We start from the raw sequence: 21,624 nt of genomic DNA on the forward strand, positions 1-21,624 counted from the left end.
CCTCAGCAAGCCCTGAGTCACACAGTTCCATGACAGGTGTTTTTATGTAGTACAAGAAAACAAAATACTTTATTTTAACCAGAGAAAACCCTTACAGAATAAAGGAAACCTATTGGCTTTAAAATTAATTTGCAATAATAAGATTATCGTTTAGATTGCTCAATTGTATTGCAAAAAGGTAATAATTTAGCAGCCACGGAGATGGAGATGATGTTTTCTGGTAGTCCAGGAGTGGAGAGGAACCATTTAGTTTATAGGAATAAGTTAATCTAGTTTCACCATCAGTAAATGAGATTACTATCTAATTTTATTTTATTACACATCTGTGTTTTTCTAGCAGGGCATTGTAGACAACATTGATGTATGAGAGTAGGATATTGAAACTTTACAAATGTATTACTTGTTCCACTCACTTTAATATAAATAGCCTAAGGCTTCTTATTCACCAGACGATCAGGTCCAATGAACGGATCACATGGTGTCCAGTCTACTGATCACCACACACACACACAGGGGCGCACGCAGGATTGTCAGGGGTGTTTCCCTCCCCCCTGACCAAAAAATAAAAAACAAACAACCACGAGAGAGAGCTGCTGCGCATGCGCCGCGTTTCGGCAGTGCTGTCCTATACAGCAGCCGCGGCGCTGCCAAAGAAGCGTCCGCGGCGGTACTGTATTGTTTACAGCACCACCACGGATGCTTCTTTGACAGCGCCGCGGCTGGTGTATATTACAGTGCTGCCAAAACGGAGCTTCTGGGGTGGGGGGTGGGGGGAAACTCCCCCTTAAAAATCCTACATGCGCCCCTGTAAGCCACTGTGCGGTGATGTGTGCTGCTATATAGTACAGTGCCGCTATGTAGGGACACTTCTTGAGGGGAGGGGTTTATAGAGACCCAGAACCCCCCCCTGCATGCGCCACTGGCTTAGTGGTTAGCACTTCTGTCTCACAGCACTGGGTTCATGAGTTCAATTCCCGACCATGACCTTATCTGTGTGGAGTTTGAATGTTCTCCCCGTGTTTGCGTGGGTGTCCTCCGGGTCCTCCGGTTTCCTCTCACACTCCAAAAACATAACAGTAGGTTAATTGGCTGCTTTCAAAATTGACCCTAGTCTCTCTCTCTGTCTGTGTGTCTGTCTGTGTATGTTAGGGAATTTAGTCTGTAAGCTCCAATGGGGCAGGGACTGATGTAAGTTCTCTGTACAACTCTGCGAAATCAGTGGCGCTATATAAATAAATGGTGATGATGATCACCACCCCTAAGCACGGGAAGGCTGAATCATTTATAGATTCAGGCTCCCAAGTCATGGCACTATACGCGGTATTAGGTGCTTTTGGGCCGTGCCACTGACCATGCCCCCTCTCCTGCCGAGCCTCGTGCCTCACTCTTACACCGTCCTCCCGGTAACCTCGTCTACTGCACTTTAAGGGCGGCGCTACTATAGTAATGCTGGGGGTGTTGCACTAGCAAGACAATCAGAGTAGCCAATAAATAATAATAATGGTGATAATAATAATGAATAAGTGTTAGAATGTTATAAAACATAGAATACAGTAAACACCATAATTTACTTGGGCTCCAATCACAATTACAGCACCAAAATAATGATAGTGATCTCCAACAAAATTTGGCTAGATACACAACATTGCTGTTACTATAGAGATCATTGATGTCTATGGTAAACACAACCTCCACATTTACTAAAGAGCAGGACACACCTGAAATATTACATGTTGCACTTGTAATTATATATTTTATTTGACATCATTCAAAGTATCTGGTTAATCCAATACAACATTATTACTTTACTCATGAAAGATCTGTCATGAGTGTGAGTGTGTTTGTGTGTATGAGTGTGAGTGTGAGTGCATGCTAAGATTTGAGGTATTTTACAGTTCTGTCGCAATATTTGAACCGATACAATATTGACGTATGAAATAAAACGAGACCTTTTGTACTTACAAAATAGAGACCCTGAGAACTCAGAGTAAGTATGTCAGGTTGATAACGAAGGGCCATAAGAAAAGATAAGTGCATAAAAAGAACACGGTGTCATTATATTTTTCTGAGCTACAGGAAAATGTTGGGTATTCAAAATAGATTTGAAAAAGAAGAGAATGGTACTTGTCAGTCACTGATGAAAAGAGGATTGAAGCTGTTCAGTTCATTCAATACCTTTGTAGAGTAGGTAGAGAAGAGAGAAGTGGGTACATTATAAGGGGGGTAGAAATCAAGTGCTTAAGTTCTGAGAGCAAAATGCGCCGTCAGATATAATCTGTCAGGAGAGTATGGCTAAATCTTAAAAGGGCACATTCCATTGGAGTGTGCAGACGTCTATTGCTCATATGCTGTTGGTATTAGCTAATATTCGCCTCATTCTGCATTTGCATGCTGTATTTGACACATTTCTCCAGTGGAATTTGGCATTAAAAGACTTTTCCCATCTCATACCACAAATGCACTACAGAGCTGAATGAATTTACATTGTTGTCTTCCCAGCTGTATTTAAAGACTTTAAATTTCTGTGAAAGCAGAATTTTCAAATACAGTGTGGAATGTTAATGTTAATATCAGTATCAGACATCAGAGATTGTGTCATCAGAAGGTCAGTGAAATGGGCTGTCCGGCCCTGAGAAGGGATTTATGGTAAATTCCACACCACTTTGTTTATCTCTAGTGTTAGTTTTATAAGTACAATGCAATATTTAAATGTTCTTTTTGACTCGTACTTAATTAGTATTGAGAAAGGAGGTGTCTATTATTGTGTTTATTCATACACACCCCATCCTAAGACATCATCACTGATGGCGTGATTGTCCACACAAGAATTCCTCTGGGATTATCATGAATACTGGCTGTACTGTGCTTGGTGTATCCAACAGTTTTCTTTTAGGGGATTCAGGCTGTAACCTCTAGTGGGGACTGATATGAGTGACAAATATTCTCTGGACAGCTATGGGGAATTGGTGGCGCTATATAAAAAAAATGATAATGATGATCACAGAAAGAAAGGATGATTGAATAATTTGTCTTTATTGTAATACAATGTGGTTAAGTAGATGATAGATTTGTGATCACATAGCAATTGACACATAATGGTGAGTTACTTGATGGATTTTTCAAGAGATCTGTGATATCTGTGTGGTTTTGGCCCAGACATATAAGGAAATTTCGTGAGTAGCTCTTATGGATTTCATCCCTGTCTATGGCTGTCATAACGTAAGACAAAAGTTTAGGAACGATACATAAGATCCCATTGAGAACATCTGTATTGTAGTGACAGATGACGTATTACTCAACATGACTTAAACATTGTCAGGAAAGTAACGGTATTCTGGACTACCTGTCAAGTTGTAGTGTAGTCAATTAGGGATAGGAGGAACGCCAGCGTTATCTTTCCAAACCGGATTATTGAAAATTTCCAGAACACAAATAGATTTTTAAAACATTTTTAATTTTTTACCAGAACACATCAGAAAATGTACTAACAATAATTTGCAAACCATCTTATTATCAATCAACGAATCAAATTGTAAACAAAACACACGTGGTGTTGCCTTTTAAGTTAAAATTTTTATTTTTTAAAAATGTTTGAAAAAGCAGAGGGAAGATATATCAGTATATCAGCAGAGTGCCATGCACTGCTTTGATCAGGAGTGGTCAGCAACATATATTTAAATATTGAGATGGACCTATGGAAATTTTTCCTTCTGAAGGTCCAGGCTAACACGTGTTGAGACAGTAGAAGAAATGAAATATATATATATATATATATATATATATATACACACTTGTTCTGGCCACACATTCACCAATATGCTGCCGCTATTGGCAGACCCAATATAACCATAGTTAAATATTGATGACCTGAACTCTACCTCAACTCTTTCACTGTCATCAATGTAAATTCTATGTAAGGTGTCTCAACCTCAGTGTTCCACATTCCAGAGGCTATAAACATAAACTTGGAATCTACTTGGCAGATGCTCCCAGAATATTCTAAGTGTATGGTATACTGACAACAGTTACAAAGAAAGAAGTGTTAAGAAAAAATACCCACTAATTTTACATTCTTCATATTAAATAACGGCCCACAATAAAATGGCAAAATAACATAACGAGTTGAATGAATTTTGGAAAAACAATCACAAAAAAGTACAATGTAAAAAAAAGTACAAAGCTTGATGCAGAAAGAAAAAGTAGAAAATGTAACACAAAAAAGATACAAATTTGGCACAGACACTTGGCAAAAAAGGGTTAAAGCAGACGTTTTACAACCTATCCTTTTTTCAAATCTGCCCATAACATGTAGGGCAGAGGGAGAAACCTCTCAGACACTCCCATTATCTGAAGTCAGGAGCTGCTAGCAGCTGATCGTGCTGTGTGCTCACAGCATGCAGATTGGCACTTCTACTGAGCTCTGTGGGAGAGGGATGGAAAGCCTCTCTCTTCACGCTGCAAACACACCATGTGATTGGCTGGTAGCAGCTTCTAGACACAAGTAACGCCCCCCCTCCTATATGCTACATGGAGGGGATGATCAGATATAGGGGAAGAACAATCCTCTCTCTAGTACAGCATTTCAGATTCATGTGGACTGATGAATAACATAAACAGCCTTTTAACCACTTCAGGACTACTGACCATATATTAACATCCTGTTTGTGGCCACTGGAACTTACAATTTATATCCTAAAGGAAATTGCAGCAGTTTTTTTGTTTTCTACCACTGCAAGACAGGACTCCGAGTAATATAATTAGGTTCCAGAAACGAGCCCTGGAACTGCTTGCTCCAGTTTCTGGGTATCAGATCTCTTAATATATCATCATCATTTATTTATATAGCGCCACTAATTCCGCAGCGCTGTATATATATAAAAGGATTAGTTTAGTTTCATATTGGGGTAGAATGTAGAAACACCCCTGGTCATAAACTAGTTAAATCCTGATACTAAGTTGATACCAACTTGGTGTTACATCCCTCATGAGGGTGCCTAGACATTCTGAAGCCCTGGGCTGACCCCAAGACCCCTCTTCTAACACCCCCAGCAGTCAGGCCAAAACAGAAACTATTGCCAAGCTCAAAATTATAGAATGCAGCATAAATATATGTTCACTAAACTGTCCAGAGATCTTATCCAGACTCACAACACTCCTTTCTCCTCTTCTACAGGTCTTATATTAACTTTCTATCGCTTTGGGTGAAGCAAAATCAATCACTTAAGGATCCATATGAGTTTAAAAAGGAGGAGGATGTGGAAGAAACCCCTGGCACTGAGGACTGGGAAGAACGTAGAATCAACCTCTGTAAAACCTCTATCTGTGTTAAGATAAGTGAGAACGCCCACAATATATTTTGGTTGCTGTCTCGTCCTTGAAAGATTACACAACATCTTTCCAGACATGTCTTCCCTTTGTTGGAGATATTGTGAGAGTGAGGGTCCTTGGTCCCATGTGTGATGGCTTGGTCCATAGTTGGTTTCTCTAAGGATCAGTGTAAGTCAGGGGCGGATCCAGACTTTTGCTATACCCCTGGCGATTTTAGGGGGGGGGCGATTTAGGCCCCGCCCCTTTCTAATTTCTAAGGCTGCCAGCGGCTGCACAGTATGTGCAGGTCCGCTCGGCAGTGACAGTGTGCTGCCCTGCTGCTCCGATTGTGTTTAAAAGACAATCAGAACAGCCGGGCAGCACAAGCCCCTGCTAGGGGGGGGGGGCAATCGCCCTGATCGCCCCCCCCGGATCCGCCACTGGTGTAAGTTTTGTGCAGTAAAGGCAGGTACATGTAAGGGTAACACACTTCCTGAAGATGCACCCTAGTGAGATTTGGATGCATGCCCAGACACATCACTTAGTAGGGCCGGTATCAGAGCACTGGGGTATTGTGATGATGATGGCACCAGCAGTGCTTTCTAGCTGCTTCTGATTGGCTGTTTGCACACTTTATCTGACAGTACTTCATTCATTAACGTCACAGGTATACTTTGTCATGTTGTGGCTTTCTGTTCACATTTTTTATATGTTATTTTCCTTTGAACTACTGCAGGACAGAAGATTCCTATCGGCTTTATAAACGATGGATGTGGGGAGTTTGTATCATCACATTTTACATGGAACATGCGTCTTTCGCATTTAATACTAAAACTGTCACGTTACTATTCTCTCCTGTGTACGTGACACTTTATTACATTATACTGTGTAATAATATGGTAATGTAACCTTCTCATTTATAATTTGTACTGTCAAGCTACATCTCTGCACAATCCTTTGGTGTAAGTATACGCATGTGTACACCTGATGGACACCTGGCTCAGAAATATTGCTGTGTTTTCAGTTGGACATAGCTTGAAATACGTGAGACTGAAAGTACACACGGTCGACCGCAATTTATGTAACAGAATTTCTATACATTTTCAGGGCACAAATGCGTCAAACTCTAAGTCAGGTGCTATAAATGTTGATTATACTGATTGGTTGGTGGATGTGCAAGCAGGAGAGACACCATACATTTAGTCAATGGCAGCAAAGGCATGTTTCATTTTGCCGGCATCTAAACTGCTGCATGAGACAACAGTCTTAATCTGTGTTTTACCTGAGCCTCTACTGGTTTCTATCATTCTATCAGTCTCCTTCGCCAGACCGCATCCTAGGGACTCTGAGGGTAAGCCCTGGTGGCATTTAGGCACCTCAGGTCCTGAATAATGACTATTATAAATATAGTTGGAAGGAAAACCTTACATTTGGAACAAGAAACAATTCTAGGAAAGAAATGCTATTGACGATTAGTTAATCAAATGCCTGATGTAATTTAAATCTCCATGACAAATCACTAGGGGAACCTGTGTTATATCAGTGAATTCCTTTCTAAAAGTGCATTGTTTAATGCATCTAATTTTAGCAAGCATGGCTACAGAAAGTTACATTTTTCTCTGTGGTAACTTGATGTGTAGGGTCCCTTTGTTACTCTAGGGGGTAATTGTATCAAGCTGCGGGTTTGAAAAAGATTCTAGTTATCATTTATTAAGTACATTCTACAAGGTGACAGCTAGAATCTGATTGGTTGCTTCAGGCAACATCTTCACTTTTTCAAACCTGCAGCTTGATAAATTTACCCCTAGAAGTTGGAAGCACTCCCAACTTTTTATTTTTCAAATGTGAGCATGTTTTAGCATTTAATGGGTATACACCATTAGTAATTAAGATGTTGCTTTGTCTGTTAGTGGAAATATGCACATTTATGTTCAGTGTACAGTCAAAGCCCCATTTTCCATCCCTTGGTTTTATACTTTCCCGGACATTACCCTTTAGCATTCACTAAAGCATTTCAAGTAGACCCTTTTCACTGATTTTACAGTGCCCTTTTCCTGAAGTTCATGACTTAATGAATTAATGATGGAAAACTAAGCAATGTACATACGATATAAAGGCTCAGATGTATTTGCTCAGTTTAGTTTAAATTAGATTTTATTTTTCCTCACTTTATAATTCATTTTACTGAGATGTGGATTTTCTTGGAGAGTGCACCATGTGTAGATATTTCATATGGTGGAAGAAACTGTTTAACGCAGTAAAAGACGTTGACCATCTGAAAAATTCCTTCTGATAACTTTTATCTCGTTTTATAATTTCCAACATTTTACATCTATTTTTATTATTCTTTTGAAACAATGGAAATGAGGGATTTTACTACATTGGTGTAACAGTATGTTCTTTCTATATTTTCCTCTCCACTGGAACAGTGAATTACACAGCATTGATAGTGAGTGAAATAGGGGGAGAGGTGGTCTTACATGTTTACAAGCACTTCTTACAAGGCAATAAAACCTCACTGAAATTGCAGTCTTAAGTATTATAGCAGATATTGTAATCATTATTGAGCTTTCTACACTTCTGTAATATGCTGAATGCTCCAAAATCATTTCTATTAAGTCCTGTTTGCAAATCAATAAAAACACAATCCAGAACAAGATAAACAATTGTACCCAAAACCCTAGAAACCCACTGATAATTAGCACACCTATGTACTTAAAATGTTGCCTACCAGCACAAATTAGATTAATTTATATTAACTAGCTATGTGACCATACGTCTCAACTTTATAAGTTTGGGAATTGGGGACAAGGAGCATGAAGACTTCTGAAAAGGGGAAATGTCACGACGCGATGGAGGTGAGGCTGTCATGTTAGAGCATGCCACATCCGCCAAGGGCTCTGAAGTTCTACGGTTCAAAAACCCTCCCCTAAATGCACTCCGGCATTGCCATGTGCACCAAATCTCCCGACTGTCTGAACTGTTTGACAGTCCCCTAGAATCGGTATTATCCAGTATAAGTTGGGACAGCTGGGTGGTATACATACTAATGTATACTCAACAGTCCAGATTCCATTGGACAATCACTATTTTCTTTGTTCCAATAGGGATGAGACTTTTGAATTTTGGATGGACTTCTGCAAGCACCAACATGCTCTGGCAGCCATGGCTATGCTGGTGCCTAGTAGTTCTGCAAGTGCCAACATACCCAATAAGATAATTTCTGCCAGGGTTAGCTGTTACCTTGTAGTAATGCATTTCTTCTAATTATCTTGTTACCCTGACCCCCATTGCCATATGGAGGTGAGAAAGAGCTCCAGTAATATTCATTGGGGGGGGTAACTCTCATAGAGAATACAGCCCAGTGCTGACCGTGCTGGGGTTGGCACACATTATAACAGAGGAACCTGGTTATTCATTTTGGGGGGGGGGGGGGGGAATACTGTTATTTTCATCTATTTATGTTCAACAGGGAAATTAGATTTTGGAATTAATTTAGCAATTTTAGTCACAAAGCATATCAATCATTATTCCGGGAATATCTGGGTCTTTCCAGGTAAATTGCATAATCTGGACCAAGCCTAAAGTATACTAAATCACCTAAAAATTGCGCCTGTCTGCACTGTCCTTGGTAATCCTCTCCCTACTAAATTGGTTAGCAGTGCTCTTTACATTGACTGAAGAAGAAACTCCCAATGATGATGTCTTTGTCTATGACATTGTTACCGATTTTTTGCCATATTATAGTCTACATACTACATGGAACAATCAGGGTTGTAACAATTGCTCTATTGAGAGGAGAGGGGGTGCCCATGAGGCAAGAACGGGAGTGCAGCGCTCCTACCCAAATTTCTCTTAAGTGCCCAGTAACGCGCTGTTCCGCCCCTGGATATAATAGTTGCATAATAAGGATGAAAAGAGACACAGGTCCATGGTTTTCGATCTTTTATAAACTGTAATTGTATTAATCCAGAGGAAGGCAAAGCAGTTCCCAATTTTATCTCACAGGGAAAAATACATTTCCTGATCCCAAAATGGCGATCAAATGAATTCCCTGAATTAACCAACCGCACAATGTTATAGCTCCAGATACTATTTTTTGCAATAAAGGGAAATCGGAAGCAACGCAACAGAACACAGTACAGACGCTACGGGCCAGGATAGCTCTAGAAACGATTGGGTGTCAGACCCGGTTCTAGTTTCCAGTGTCAGACCTGTTTAGATTGCGTTTTGCAAATGTTAAAAATGTATGTAATAGGTATTTAAAAAACGCCACTGATTATGCGGCTTTACAGAGAGAGACCCGTCCTATACTGAAACTGATGACCCCTCGTCTCTGTATATTGTTTGGTACAAAAAAATTGTTCAAAAAATCTCTGTATTGACCATGAATATATTTATAAAACATAAATGGGTTACCTCTAACACATCTACTTTTACAGATAAAAGAAAACGAGTTTTTCTCTCTTTATAGTTTAACCCTTATTGAAGAGGTTGGCCACACCTGAACACTCTCTAACTGTCCTTCTTACAGTGTGGTTCCCAGAACCGTACCCCCTCTCTAAAATGGGTCATAAACAGGGGGCTTACACAATGGTAATACTATCTATGCATCTCATGCATTTATCTCCCTTTTTATGAGTTTTAGGGTTTTATTCACCTTTACAGCCACCGCCTCCTTTTGCATCTCAGTTTTCCCCAATTGTATTCCATTTATTATAAACATCATACTGTAGTTATCACAGCCTAGGTGGATAAACCTACATGTGTCCATGACATTAGAGCTGCCATGTTGCAGCCCAGTTTGCTGCTATGTCTAATTGTTTTTGTAGCACGTTATTATCCTGCTTGATGCTACTAGAGGTACATGTAATACCGTGATTAGCGCATTAGAAGTAATAGTCAAATCATGTGAAGGAGAAAAAGTTATTTATCCCAAGGTTTAAATGTTCGTAGTAAAGCAAAAGTAAAGCAAAGATTTATCTTTTACATTAGGTAAATTGTTTTCTTCTTTTATCTGAGCTTGAGTGTGATTTTTTTCAATGTTGATGGTGAGAGCAACTTCATATTCACATTTTAGTCTACTGGAGGCGCTGGTGCTATTGCTGTCTATGAAGGCCTTTAATTTTTTTTTAAATGCTTATAAATAGTATTTGTTTTACCTTTACCTGATGTAGGAACATTTTTGGGAGTAATGTGTCTTGGTAACACAGCACTTATAGTTACCCAGGCATGAACCAGGCACATTACTCCGCTTACGGAGTAATCCTGTACCTTATCTTCCTAGAGATCTAGAGGTCTCCTACTCCCATTGTAGAATAACGCAGCTTCTTGTATTGTTTTACAAATTATTTCTATACATAGCACACCAGGGAAAGTGTGAATTGGAGGGCTTGTCACATCATACCGTGCCTGGTGATTGATATGTATAACTTGTGAACCTGCTCTATTTTGGGAATAATGCAGAAAACATGTAATGGAAACACTTCCCTAGCTGATTTCTATACATGTAGTGTACATTCAAACTTTTAGTAGCGTATTAGAGATAATTTCAAGGAGAGGCATGTCTTTCCATCTGAAAAGAAGTCAGCACAGACCTAAACTACATTATGATGATCCAAAAAACAAACTCAGAGTTCATTGTATTCCCCTCTGAAAATAAGTCTTAGGTTCAATACCTTATGTGTTACACATATCTCAGTGCCCTGGACACCAGGATCACTTAAATAGGACATCTTAGTATCCTAGGCATTGCTGGTGGAATAATGGACCCAACAACAGAAGCTGCAAAGAAATCTAATTAAGCATTTAGCACAATAGTAAAATTATCAGGAGCCCCATCTGGTTACTAGTAATCCACCAGCTCATCCAAACGATGAAGAATAAAGATAATCCACAGGCTCTACTGCATAGAGTGGAATAATCACATTTTATTGAAGTAAAAGACACAATGAATTTGAGCATAATTCTGGGTATTAGATACTTTGTATGATGGAACTCATTGTCAAAGTCATTGGACTTGCCCATGGATGTGTCATGTAGGGTAAGCTCAGGAAACTACCTCTATTGGGTGACAGGTTGCGGGGTGAATTCCATCATAACAGCCCCACTGCCCACTGTGCAGTGGTGTAAGCAGCATCATTGTGCATCGGAGTGGGGCAGTTATGATGCGGTTCATATGTTTTAGTGGGGTGGAGCCACAATAACGTTATTTGCGGTGAAGCTCTCCACCCACTTCATTAGGAAAGTGGGCGGGATTTGGAAGGCTTCCCTGCTTGACTGAAGAAAAAAATATTAACTTCGGGTGAGTATGCACAAATGCTTGTCACATTTTAAGACTTGTTCACATTTGCTTTTGGAATATCTATGTGTGGCAGATTTTCTGCTTCCAGGTTACTTAGTGTTCATGGTGAATTTACATAAATCATATTGTGAACTGAGCTATTGAATGGACAATAAACCTTATTACACTAGAAAGTAATTGATCTGATGTGGCGCTCCACTCAGTGTGCAGCCTGATGTATGTAGAGGAGTATCCACTATTCTCCACAGATTAAGCACAAACATAAAATACAGTTAACATACACTAAGCGCGCACCTTCTCACATACCCCAGGAGAAAGGGACTTCTGTATTCCCTTCACTGGATAGATGCCCTTATCTCTCTCCTCAAATGGAGTTCCTATAGTCTGAAAATCAGACTCGTGGGAATATAAAACAAATGGAGAAGTAATAGTGCAGATTGTCTAAAATATAGGTATATAAAAGTCCACAAAGTTCCCGGTCAGAAAGTGTATTCTTCAACCTCGTGATGAAAACGAAGGAATACCACCGCAATTCTTGTGACTTTTTACACCATCTCCCCCAAAGATGTATGCTTACAAGATGTTAGCTTTAATAGGGCATCTCTGATAATCCTTCCTGTATATCGCTTACAAGTTCCTCCGCAGAGTATAAACATGATATGTCAGAAAAGAAGAAATAAGAACCATCTGGTGCATTATCATAAAACACCATTTAATAAAAATGTATTATCTCCAAAAACACAGAGACCTATACATATAAACATGACATCAAGGTTATCCAAAAATGGTAATGTGTATACTCATACCAGATGAATTCAGGATATTCGCAAGAAAATTTCCTCCACGATGTCAGTTCACCAATGTAACGAAATCCCGCTTACACTTATCCTTCCAACGCGTTTTGACTCTAGGTCAGAGTCTTTTTTCAAGGTAATTGCCCTCACAGGTGTTCTTCCATAGCGATTAAGGCATCTCAATTCTGATATTCATTATGCAAAAGTACAGCAGACCCCGGGAAGAACACCTGTGAGGGCAATTACCTTGAAAAAAGACTCTGACCTAGAGTCGAAACGCGTTGGAAGGATAAGTGTAAGCGGGATTTCGTTACATTGGTGAACGGACATCGTGGAGGAAATTTTCTTGCGAATATCCTGAATTCATCTGGTATGAGTATACACATTACCATTTTTGGATAACCTTGATGTCATGTTTATATGTATAGGTCTCTGTGTTTTTGGAGATAATACATTTTTATTAAATGGTGTTTTATGATAATGCACCAGATGGTTCTTATTTCTTCTTTTCTGACATATCATGTTCATACTCTGCGGAGGAACTTGTAAGCGGTATACAGGAAGGATTACTAGAGATGCCCTATTAAAGCTAACATCTTGTAAGCATATATCCTTGGGGGAGATGGTGTAAAAAGTCACAAGAATTGCGGTGGTATTCCTTCGTTTTCATCACGAGGTTGAAGAATACACTTTCTGACCGGGAACTTTGTGGACTTTTATATATTTATATTGTAGACAATCTGCACTATCACTTTTCCATTTGTTTTATATTCCCACGAGTCTGATTTTCAGACTATAGGAACTCCATTTGAGGAGAGAGATAAGGATCATCTATCCAGTGAAGGGAATACAGAAGTCCCTTTCTCCTGGGGTATGTGAGAAGGTGCGCGCTTAGTGTATGTTAACTGTATTTTATGTTTGAGCTATTGAATGGGATGACTTAGTGCTAACCACTAAGCACGGTGGCTTAGTGATTAGTTCTTCTGCCTCACAGCACTTGGATCATGAGTTCTATTCATGACCTTATTTGTGTGGAGTTTGTATGTTCTCCCCGTGTTTGCGTGGGTTTCCTCCGGGTGCTCCGGTTTCCTCCCACACTCCAAAAACATACTAGTAGATTAATTGGCTGCTAACAAATTGACCCTAGTCTGTGTGTCTGTCTGTGTGTATGTTAGGGAATTTAGACTGTAAGCTCTATTGGGGCAGGGACTGATGTGAGTGAGTTCTCTGTACAGCGCTGTGGAATTAGTGGCGCTATATAAATAATACATTATGATAATCCCTACTTACAACTGTCCTGATTTAGGCAGGGCAGTCTTGATACTAGGGGATTGCCCTCGTCCTGACAGTCAGGACTATTGTCGTTACTGTTGGAATGTTGGGAGGTATGACCGCTAACCACCGCTCTCTACAGCAGTTGCCAATAGGATAACAGACCAAAAGTTATAAAAACAAGAATTTACAGTTTTGATGTACAGCCTGCAGACAGTGCAGCAGACTAATGGACTTGTGTTTGACAGTTAATCTTATATTTGTGTCCCCAGTTTTATTAGCTAACAGTTATGCCCATTGTTTTATTATTCACTAATAGTTGTGCTTTCCTTAAAAAATGTATTGCCCCTATAAAAAAGTTCCCTCCATGATCAATACTTAACTAAAATGGTCATTCCATCGCATTCTATCATAATCCAATCAGAATCATGAAATGTTAGATGAAAAACAAACCCATACCTATATATACCCATAGACAGTATATACACTATATATATATATATATATATATATATATATATATATATATATATATATATATATATATATATATATATATATATATATATGTATGAGGACTGAATAATATTGATCTGCAATGCAATATGTTTTTCTGCATTGAAATAACAGCACACTCAGCCATTAGGAATTGTCAATATTTTCCACTTATCTGCCCCAAGCAAAATACTGTTGTCCAAGAAGATAATGAGCTGAGAGATCATACTATTTGCAAAGTAAATTTAAAATGGAAAGCAGGGTTTTGTAAAACCTGTTTAAAGGCTTATTCAGACTATTGTCTCGTCACAAAGGTCTGCTCCCATTCAACTCAAATACTGTGCATTTTTAAAACGCAAAACACACTTATTCATTAATAAATAGTTAATTATTTCACAATTAAGGTATAAATGAGTTTTCGTTTTTATGTTTTGTTCATCATTATCAATTCCACTATATTACTTCACACCATCGTGACATAAATGAGTTTTCTAATGCTCTAAATAGCATAACCTGACATAAAGGTAGCATAATAATCCATTCATGCCAATGGGGCTTGTTCAGACAGAATTGTACTATGCATTCAGTATTGGCCTGGAAGTGAATGGGCCCTGTATTAAATATACCTGTAATAAGCATAGATATGTGTTACAAGGCATTACAAGAAGAGGAGGAATAGGTCACTTTCTGTTTTGAGAAACCATTAGCGTATGTTAAAAAAAATCGCTAGAAACACAACACAAAAGCAATAGAAGTGAATTATTAATGCATGTCAAGCAGTCACACATTCTCACCACAATGCATTCCTCCCTCCTCCTAGAGATGTAATCATGGAGTCTCCTTCAAATGTATAAAAGAGAGAATGGTTTTCTAACATGTTGTCTAATTCAGTGCCCTATATATATGAGTATAATTGTGATTATTAAATGAGCAGCAGACTGATCTTTAAGGGAGAGGTGTAAGACAACTCTTTCCTCCTATTATGTCTTGTACTTTGAGCGTTAACTAAAACAACATTCCTTTGCTGTATACAATAAGTCACCTAAGTTTATAAAGAATCTTTATACAGCCCGGGAAGTTATAAAAGTGCCCCTGTTTAAAATGTAAATATACAATAAATATACTCTAATGATACCTTGCCAACAAGTCTTGTTCCTAAATTGTTTTCTCTGTACATTAATAAAGGCAAAATCATGGACTTATAGATACTATAGAACTTATAGAACTATAACTTTAGCTAATGGCTCATTTTTATCATTTCCTTCTAGCAGTTATATTACATGCTAATCTTTGTGATTAATAATTTGTTACACGTTTGAATTACCAACATTGATGCTGAAGATAAATAATCACATAAAAGTAAAATATATATATATATATATATATATATATATATATATATATATATATATATATATATATATATATGCATGTATGACTGCATGGAAGTTACTATAGGAAGGTTAGATTGATAATAGCAAAAAAAACCAAAAAGCAAATCTATTTACACTGTAAATAGCAAGAAGATGAGCACCAAGCTCAGGAAGAGAGTGTACGTGAACATGTTTCAGATATAATTTGGGATGTTTACAATTGATTCTCTCTCTACTTCTATTTACTGTGAAATAATATAATTTTCCACAGGTTAGAGAGCACAGGAACGCTCAGGTGAAAGGGAATTGTCAAGGGATGGGGAATAATAGAAGAGAGGGGGCCAAAGAATAGATTTGGAGAGTGTCATGTTACATGTCAGCAATTCTCAAATAAGTTGCACTGAACACACCAGTTTACATTCTACTTCAAATGAGGTTCTGTCAAAAATGTTATTAATACAAAAGTGCAGAGCATATCTTATATACCACCCAGGTGCTCCAATTTCGGCGGGACAGTCCCAAATAGTGGACTTCAAATTGGGTGGAGCTTAAATGGAAGTTAGTGGAGTTTCACAAGAAGTGGGTGTTTGGGGGTGATTGGGGCATGGTTTGTGCGGATCGGGGACAGGACTTAACCTGTCCCAATGTAGGATGTATAATTTTGGGCGCAATGTACATATTTACACAAGTGCACCTAATTCTCCAACTAGTAAAATCACAGGTGTACTCTCCAAATCCTGGAACTGCCCCCCGTAAATTCTGTGCCATTTTTGTGGGATAGCAAAACACCATGGAAATATCACTTCAAAGTCCAGTACTACCACGACAGGACTACATCGTCCTTACTCAGTTTGTCTACTAAAATACTGCTCAGTTTAGTCCATACTTGCCTACTTTTTCAACATTTCCAGGGGGCTCCTGAATTAAGAGTAGGCCCTCTCCCTGCCTGATTATAACAGAGGCGGGGCTTAATGACAGCAGCAGGCCCCACCCCCGCACTGGGATGCCGTGAACCTTGGCATTACATAGCAGGAATCAGGACTAAAGTGATGCACTTTCCGCCTGAAATTCCCACCGGAGATATAAAAGGTGGCAACAAGTATGAGTTTGCCTTCTTTATGTTTTAAATTAATCATGACAATGACCCGACATTGGAACTGCCTTTATCATATGTGTCATTGCACATTTGAATGTTTTAATTACAATAGTGAAAGTGAGCCTAGTGCATTCCAGTACTATTACATTACTAGTGCATTCCTAGTATGGCCTGCAGGTGCTCAATCAGGCACCTGCAGGGCCTGATTGAGGGTCTAGGCCGTACTAGGCTAAAACGCTCGTAGCACCCCCCACGCCTTCCTCACCAGGCTAACACGCTGGTAAAAAACAAACTTGCTCTTAATTTAAAATCCGACTTTCTTCACTTCTCCCCAATGTTTATGTTCCAGTGTTTTTGAAATTCAGCTCTACTTACTTTTTTTAAAGGGTCACGGTAATCTTTGTCACTCATTTTCTATTCATTATAATGAGAACTGTAGAGCAGAATGGAGGCAGGAATGAGCGCTACGGAGGGTGAAAATGTGGAGCGTGAAGATGTAGCGCACTTGTTGCCATCCTTGTCTCTCCTGCTCGCTTATTCTCAAACATCGCCCAAGGATGGCTCATTGTCTTCTTTACCAAAGGAATATGTCAATATTAGCTTACTTTCTTTTTCTTTCTTTTTTTAATTTTTTACTTTGGAGAACAACTAATATCTCATATTTTAAAATAAATTTCAGTTTATACTATATACATATACAGTGGTCTTTTCTAATACTATATGTGTTTCCTTCTAAACCCAGCTAGCTGGTTCCAGCATGTTCAGTAGAACTGGACTTTCACTTCTCCCAAAAAACAAAACAAAAATTGAAAAATAGATACAAATATTTGTAAAAATATATATTTTTAAACATAATGCAAAACTGAAAAAATGTTTTATTTAAATTATTTTTTTAATTAATTTTCTTCTGCTATCGTCATCCTGAGATGGTGATAGGAGAAGAAGGATCCTTGTTGTTTAATATGCTTCCCCATACTTTTCTCTGCAAGACCTGGCAAATCTTAATGGGTGTTTCCATACATAAAGTGGTCACCACCAGTGATAGCCCCACTACCCCTTGATGTATAGGGCAACGCTACTGAAGATGAACCAAGACACAAGCCCATTAAGTTTACCATTTATAAATTCTATCTGTGTATATCCAGGAGAAGGCAAGACAAATATCAATGTGGCAGCTGACAATTAAACCTGGAGGAAATTGTTTTCTCCTGAATCCCTTAATGGCAGTTCCTGAACAATAACCCCTATAATGACATTTGTGAATTAAAACCTGTAAGAATGATATCCATCCCATTGTAAACCAAGTAAGAATCCCTGAATATTGTTAACGTCTCAGAATGGACATCATAAAAAGTTTTAGATCACCCCCTCCGAACACATCCCTATCATAGCTATGTATCTACACAGTGGTATCTTTTATAATACTATATGTGTTTCCTTCTAACTACTCATCAACATTGCTGTCATTAAGGACAAACTGTCCCTGTTACACAGTCTTTGTTATACAGCACAATACAGAATGCTGTATAACAAACACTTTTCTAATATACAAACTCTTTCCTAAAAGTAAAACTGTGTGTAACTGATACAAGAATTGCAACCCATTATGGCACACCATATATAAATATATCTCCTGTGCTGGCATCACCATTACAAAAGCAATACATACTTGTACAAGAATCTAAAAACATTATCATTAACTTTAGTATCAAAATATGATGGATGCTGCGGAACTGAGCGATATGACACTGGCATAACTAAGTGATCAGGCAGCACTGTGTGTGTGTGTGGCAGCTGACATATATTGGTACTCAAATGATATTAGCAACAATGAAAATATGCATTACTCTAAAGATGATTCATGTTGAAAACAATATTAAAAAAAACTGCGATTAAATGGAATTTTAAATCCACACAAGCCCAAAAACTAAAGCAAGCACTCGACATACTACAAAAGAATAGAGCAGCATTTGTATCCCGTTAAGTAGTACAAATCATAATACTATTTACTACAGCCTTCATCCAAGACTGCTCTAGTTTATTCTTGTGTCCTGTTATATATACATTTCTGACATTTCCATATAGTCTGTAGTCTCACGGATAACTTAGCTGGACATGTGTAACAGCAGTAAAACTTAGAAGGTCTGAGCTACAGAATCATGCTCTAGAATATCCTAGTAGGAGGCACTGAAAATTATATTTACAATATGCGATCATAGCAGCTGCTTCTAAAACAGACTTGGATTCCTACCATATTATTGCAATTTTCGTTGGAACACGAGTGAACCTTATTTCCATACACATTTTGCCTTTAAGAGAAACAATTCCATATGACAAGTAAATGTTCTCAGGTACTTTGAGTCACTACATTTTTCTGGCATAATCCCTTGGATTAGGCACAATGAATGCTTTCCTAAAATAGAATGAATAGGGATGTTTAAATTGTGTTTAAGAGAAAAAAAAAACCCACTGTGGTACTGTAACATTCATTAAGTCAGACTCCCAAGTGTTGCAAGAGAAAAGCCTTTTGATGTAGCTCAGCTTTGTACCCTTTGCAGAACAGCACATACAATTTACTAATTCATATTGTAATGCAAATTTTATATATTCACAAAATTGTAGTGCAAGTGTAACTTGGCATGGATAAAAAGTGCTAACCGGTACACTTTCAGAACAATTATATAATCCTTTGTTTCAATCTCAGCATGTCAATAATCACATCCTTAACCTTTATTGTAATAAACCACAAGAATAATGTATATTTAAAAATCAATAAATAAATGTTTTTTTTTGTAGATGAACAAATTCATTTTTATGGCACTATAACAGTTCAGTATCAAAGGCAACCTCTTCTAGGCATATAATAAGCAACGCATGTGCGGGCAGAAGTTAAAAAGTGTATGTATATTACATTGTCTATGTTATCAAATAAGCTTTTCAATGCAAACATCATTTTGCTGTTAATCAATACACGGTATCAAGTATAAAGAAACTAGACTGAGAATAAATCCATGACCTAAGGTATATTCTGTGACTGTCTTCTTAGGTTCCTTTAATTATTGATTAAAACAGCCAATTATTTACTATAATGAAATAAGAGAATCACAGTGTCCTTTAGGGAAATATTTATTTCCCTCTCTAGATGGTGGATAAAGAAACTGCTGATCGTCCCGAAGTGTTTGTTGGTTGCCTTAAATCTTTGCAGCTTGGGTGCATTTAGAATACGACAGAGACTATCTGTGTACATCTGAAATCACGTTTCCAGCTGCAAAAGTTTACAGAGGAGCATCTCCAGTTAATGGAGGGCACCAGGTGCTGTTGAGAAACTAACACATGTAGCAGGACCCAGCTCTCCCATCTCCCTATCTGCATGTTTTGCATGGTAGGCAGCGCTGTGGTCCCTCCTCAGTCACTGTTTATTCTCAGCTTTAAATTTATGTTCTCCGGTGGAAACTAGTTATGACAACCATTCAGCAACTTCCAAAAGACCATCTGTGACTCCCGTGGAGCCCTTTGCACAATGTATATAAAGAAAATACAAGACAGCTTAATTATCGTGGCTGGTATTCTGTAGCAATACATAATTAATGGGGGGAAAAAATGCAATCTGTTAAAAATAGCAAACTCTAAACTGCAGGCTACACAGTGCTGCTTAGGGCAGCCGTCCTGGCACACAGTAACTCAGGTGGCACATTAGCATTATCCAGTGCATGTGCATGTCATTCCCAAACAATTCCCACCTAATAAAAGAAAGATCAGAAAGGTATTACCTGCTCTTGCTGCTGTTGTGATTTCCCTGAAGCATTCTGTTCCTTAGCTGTGGTCATGATCACCCCACTTGTACCCACCGCAGTAGTCTGTGTGATGTTACCGTCTGGTTAAATGCCCCAAAGCCAAATGGTACCAGTTACTATTCCATCACAGCAATCAACTATCGATTTAAATGCACATTAACCCATGCAAGGAAACAGGAATACAATAAAAATACAAATAAAGTCAAGGGAGATGAAAAGATGCAAGGATCTTTACAATTAGCAACAGCCTCTGCATCACACAAGCAATGATAACTGCTTGGCAACCTGCTACTGGCAGCAGCATAGCTTGGAGACAACCTAGCGATGTAGCCCCCCTTCTGCTTCTCTTTCTCTACTCCACCCCCCTCCTCTTTCTCTAGTCAGACTCACAGAGCATGCACCAGCCCGCAGCCCTGCCAGCAGAAAAGGTAGCACAGCCTTCCCCTTGTATAGGACTGTCTCCCTGTCAGAGAGAGATCCAGATGTAAGACAGAAGCCGATTGGATGCTCTAAAATAGGGACATAGAACAGAGTTTAAGGCTACAATGTGCACTGAGCCTGTCACAGCATGAAGTCCCCAAACTGAACTGTGGATCTAGGCTATGGCTGAAACTGTCACTGGGAGAATGGAAACAAATCATCTGCGCAAAGCAAAGCATTTTAACATGACAGAAATCCATGTGACTTAATAGTTGTCTTTCCTGTATGAATGACTCTGTGATGCAAATATCAGCTGGTGACATTTCCTTATGTCAGTGCTTCTAATCTTTCATTGTGTTGTGACACCTCTGCTGAAGCACCTGCCACAAAATTATTTCTGTGACATACCTGTGCTAAAATATTGGGATGCATATAGCAATGAGCAACGTTTCCCCACACAGCAAGATTAATTGATAATTACTGTCCCAGCTCTATTCATAGACTATAAATTCCGTAAAATATGAAGATATATTGGGGGATGGAATTTGGCACCTTGGTTAAATGGCGTTTTCTGCCACAACATTGGATTGTGCTTGGCTCATCCCTAAATACATAGTAGTGATTTTATGAAAGAATATGAGAAACCAGGTCAAAAGGTATTAATTGTAATTGGCTACTCCTGCTGCGCAATGACATCATCAGTGGGGGGCGGAGTCATCATTATTGAAATTACACCATCAGGACCTGTCATGCTAGGCCCAATGACGCA

The 21,624-nt window shown here is 38.7% G+C and overlaps 1 protein-coding gene across 5 annotated transcripts in view; it reads right to left on the reverse strand.

Annotated features, from left to right (window-relative positions):
• DPP6 (dipeptidyl peptidase like 6) overlaps positions 1 to 21,624 on the reverse strand; it is a 936,540-nt gene that overhangs the window by 403,341 nt on the left and 511,575 nt on the right. The window contains exon 1 of one of the 5 annotated variants that reach the window (XM_075212135.1): positions 20,412 to 20,781. The exons of the other annotated variants lie outside the window; for them this stretch is intronic. Coding sequence (XP_075068236.1) covers positions 20,412 to 20,468 — 57 coding nt within the window. The 5' untranslated portion in view covers positions 20,469 to 20,781. Of the gene's footprint in view, positions 1 to 20,411; positions 20,782 to 21,624 lie in introns of those variants that run through there. 5 annotated transcript variants of the gene reach the window in all.

Source organism: Mixophyes fleayi, chromosome 5, assembly GCF_038048845.1.
Source record: "Mixophyes fleayi isolate aMixFle1 chromosome 5, aMixFle1.hap1, whole genome shotgun sequence".
Classification (NCBI taxonomy): Eukaryota; Metazoa; Chordata; class Amphibia; order Anura; family Limnodynastidae; genus Mixophyes; species Mixophyes fleayi.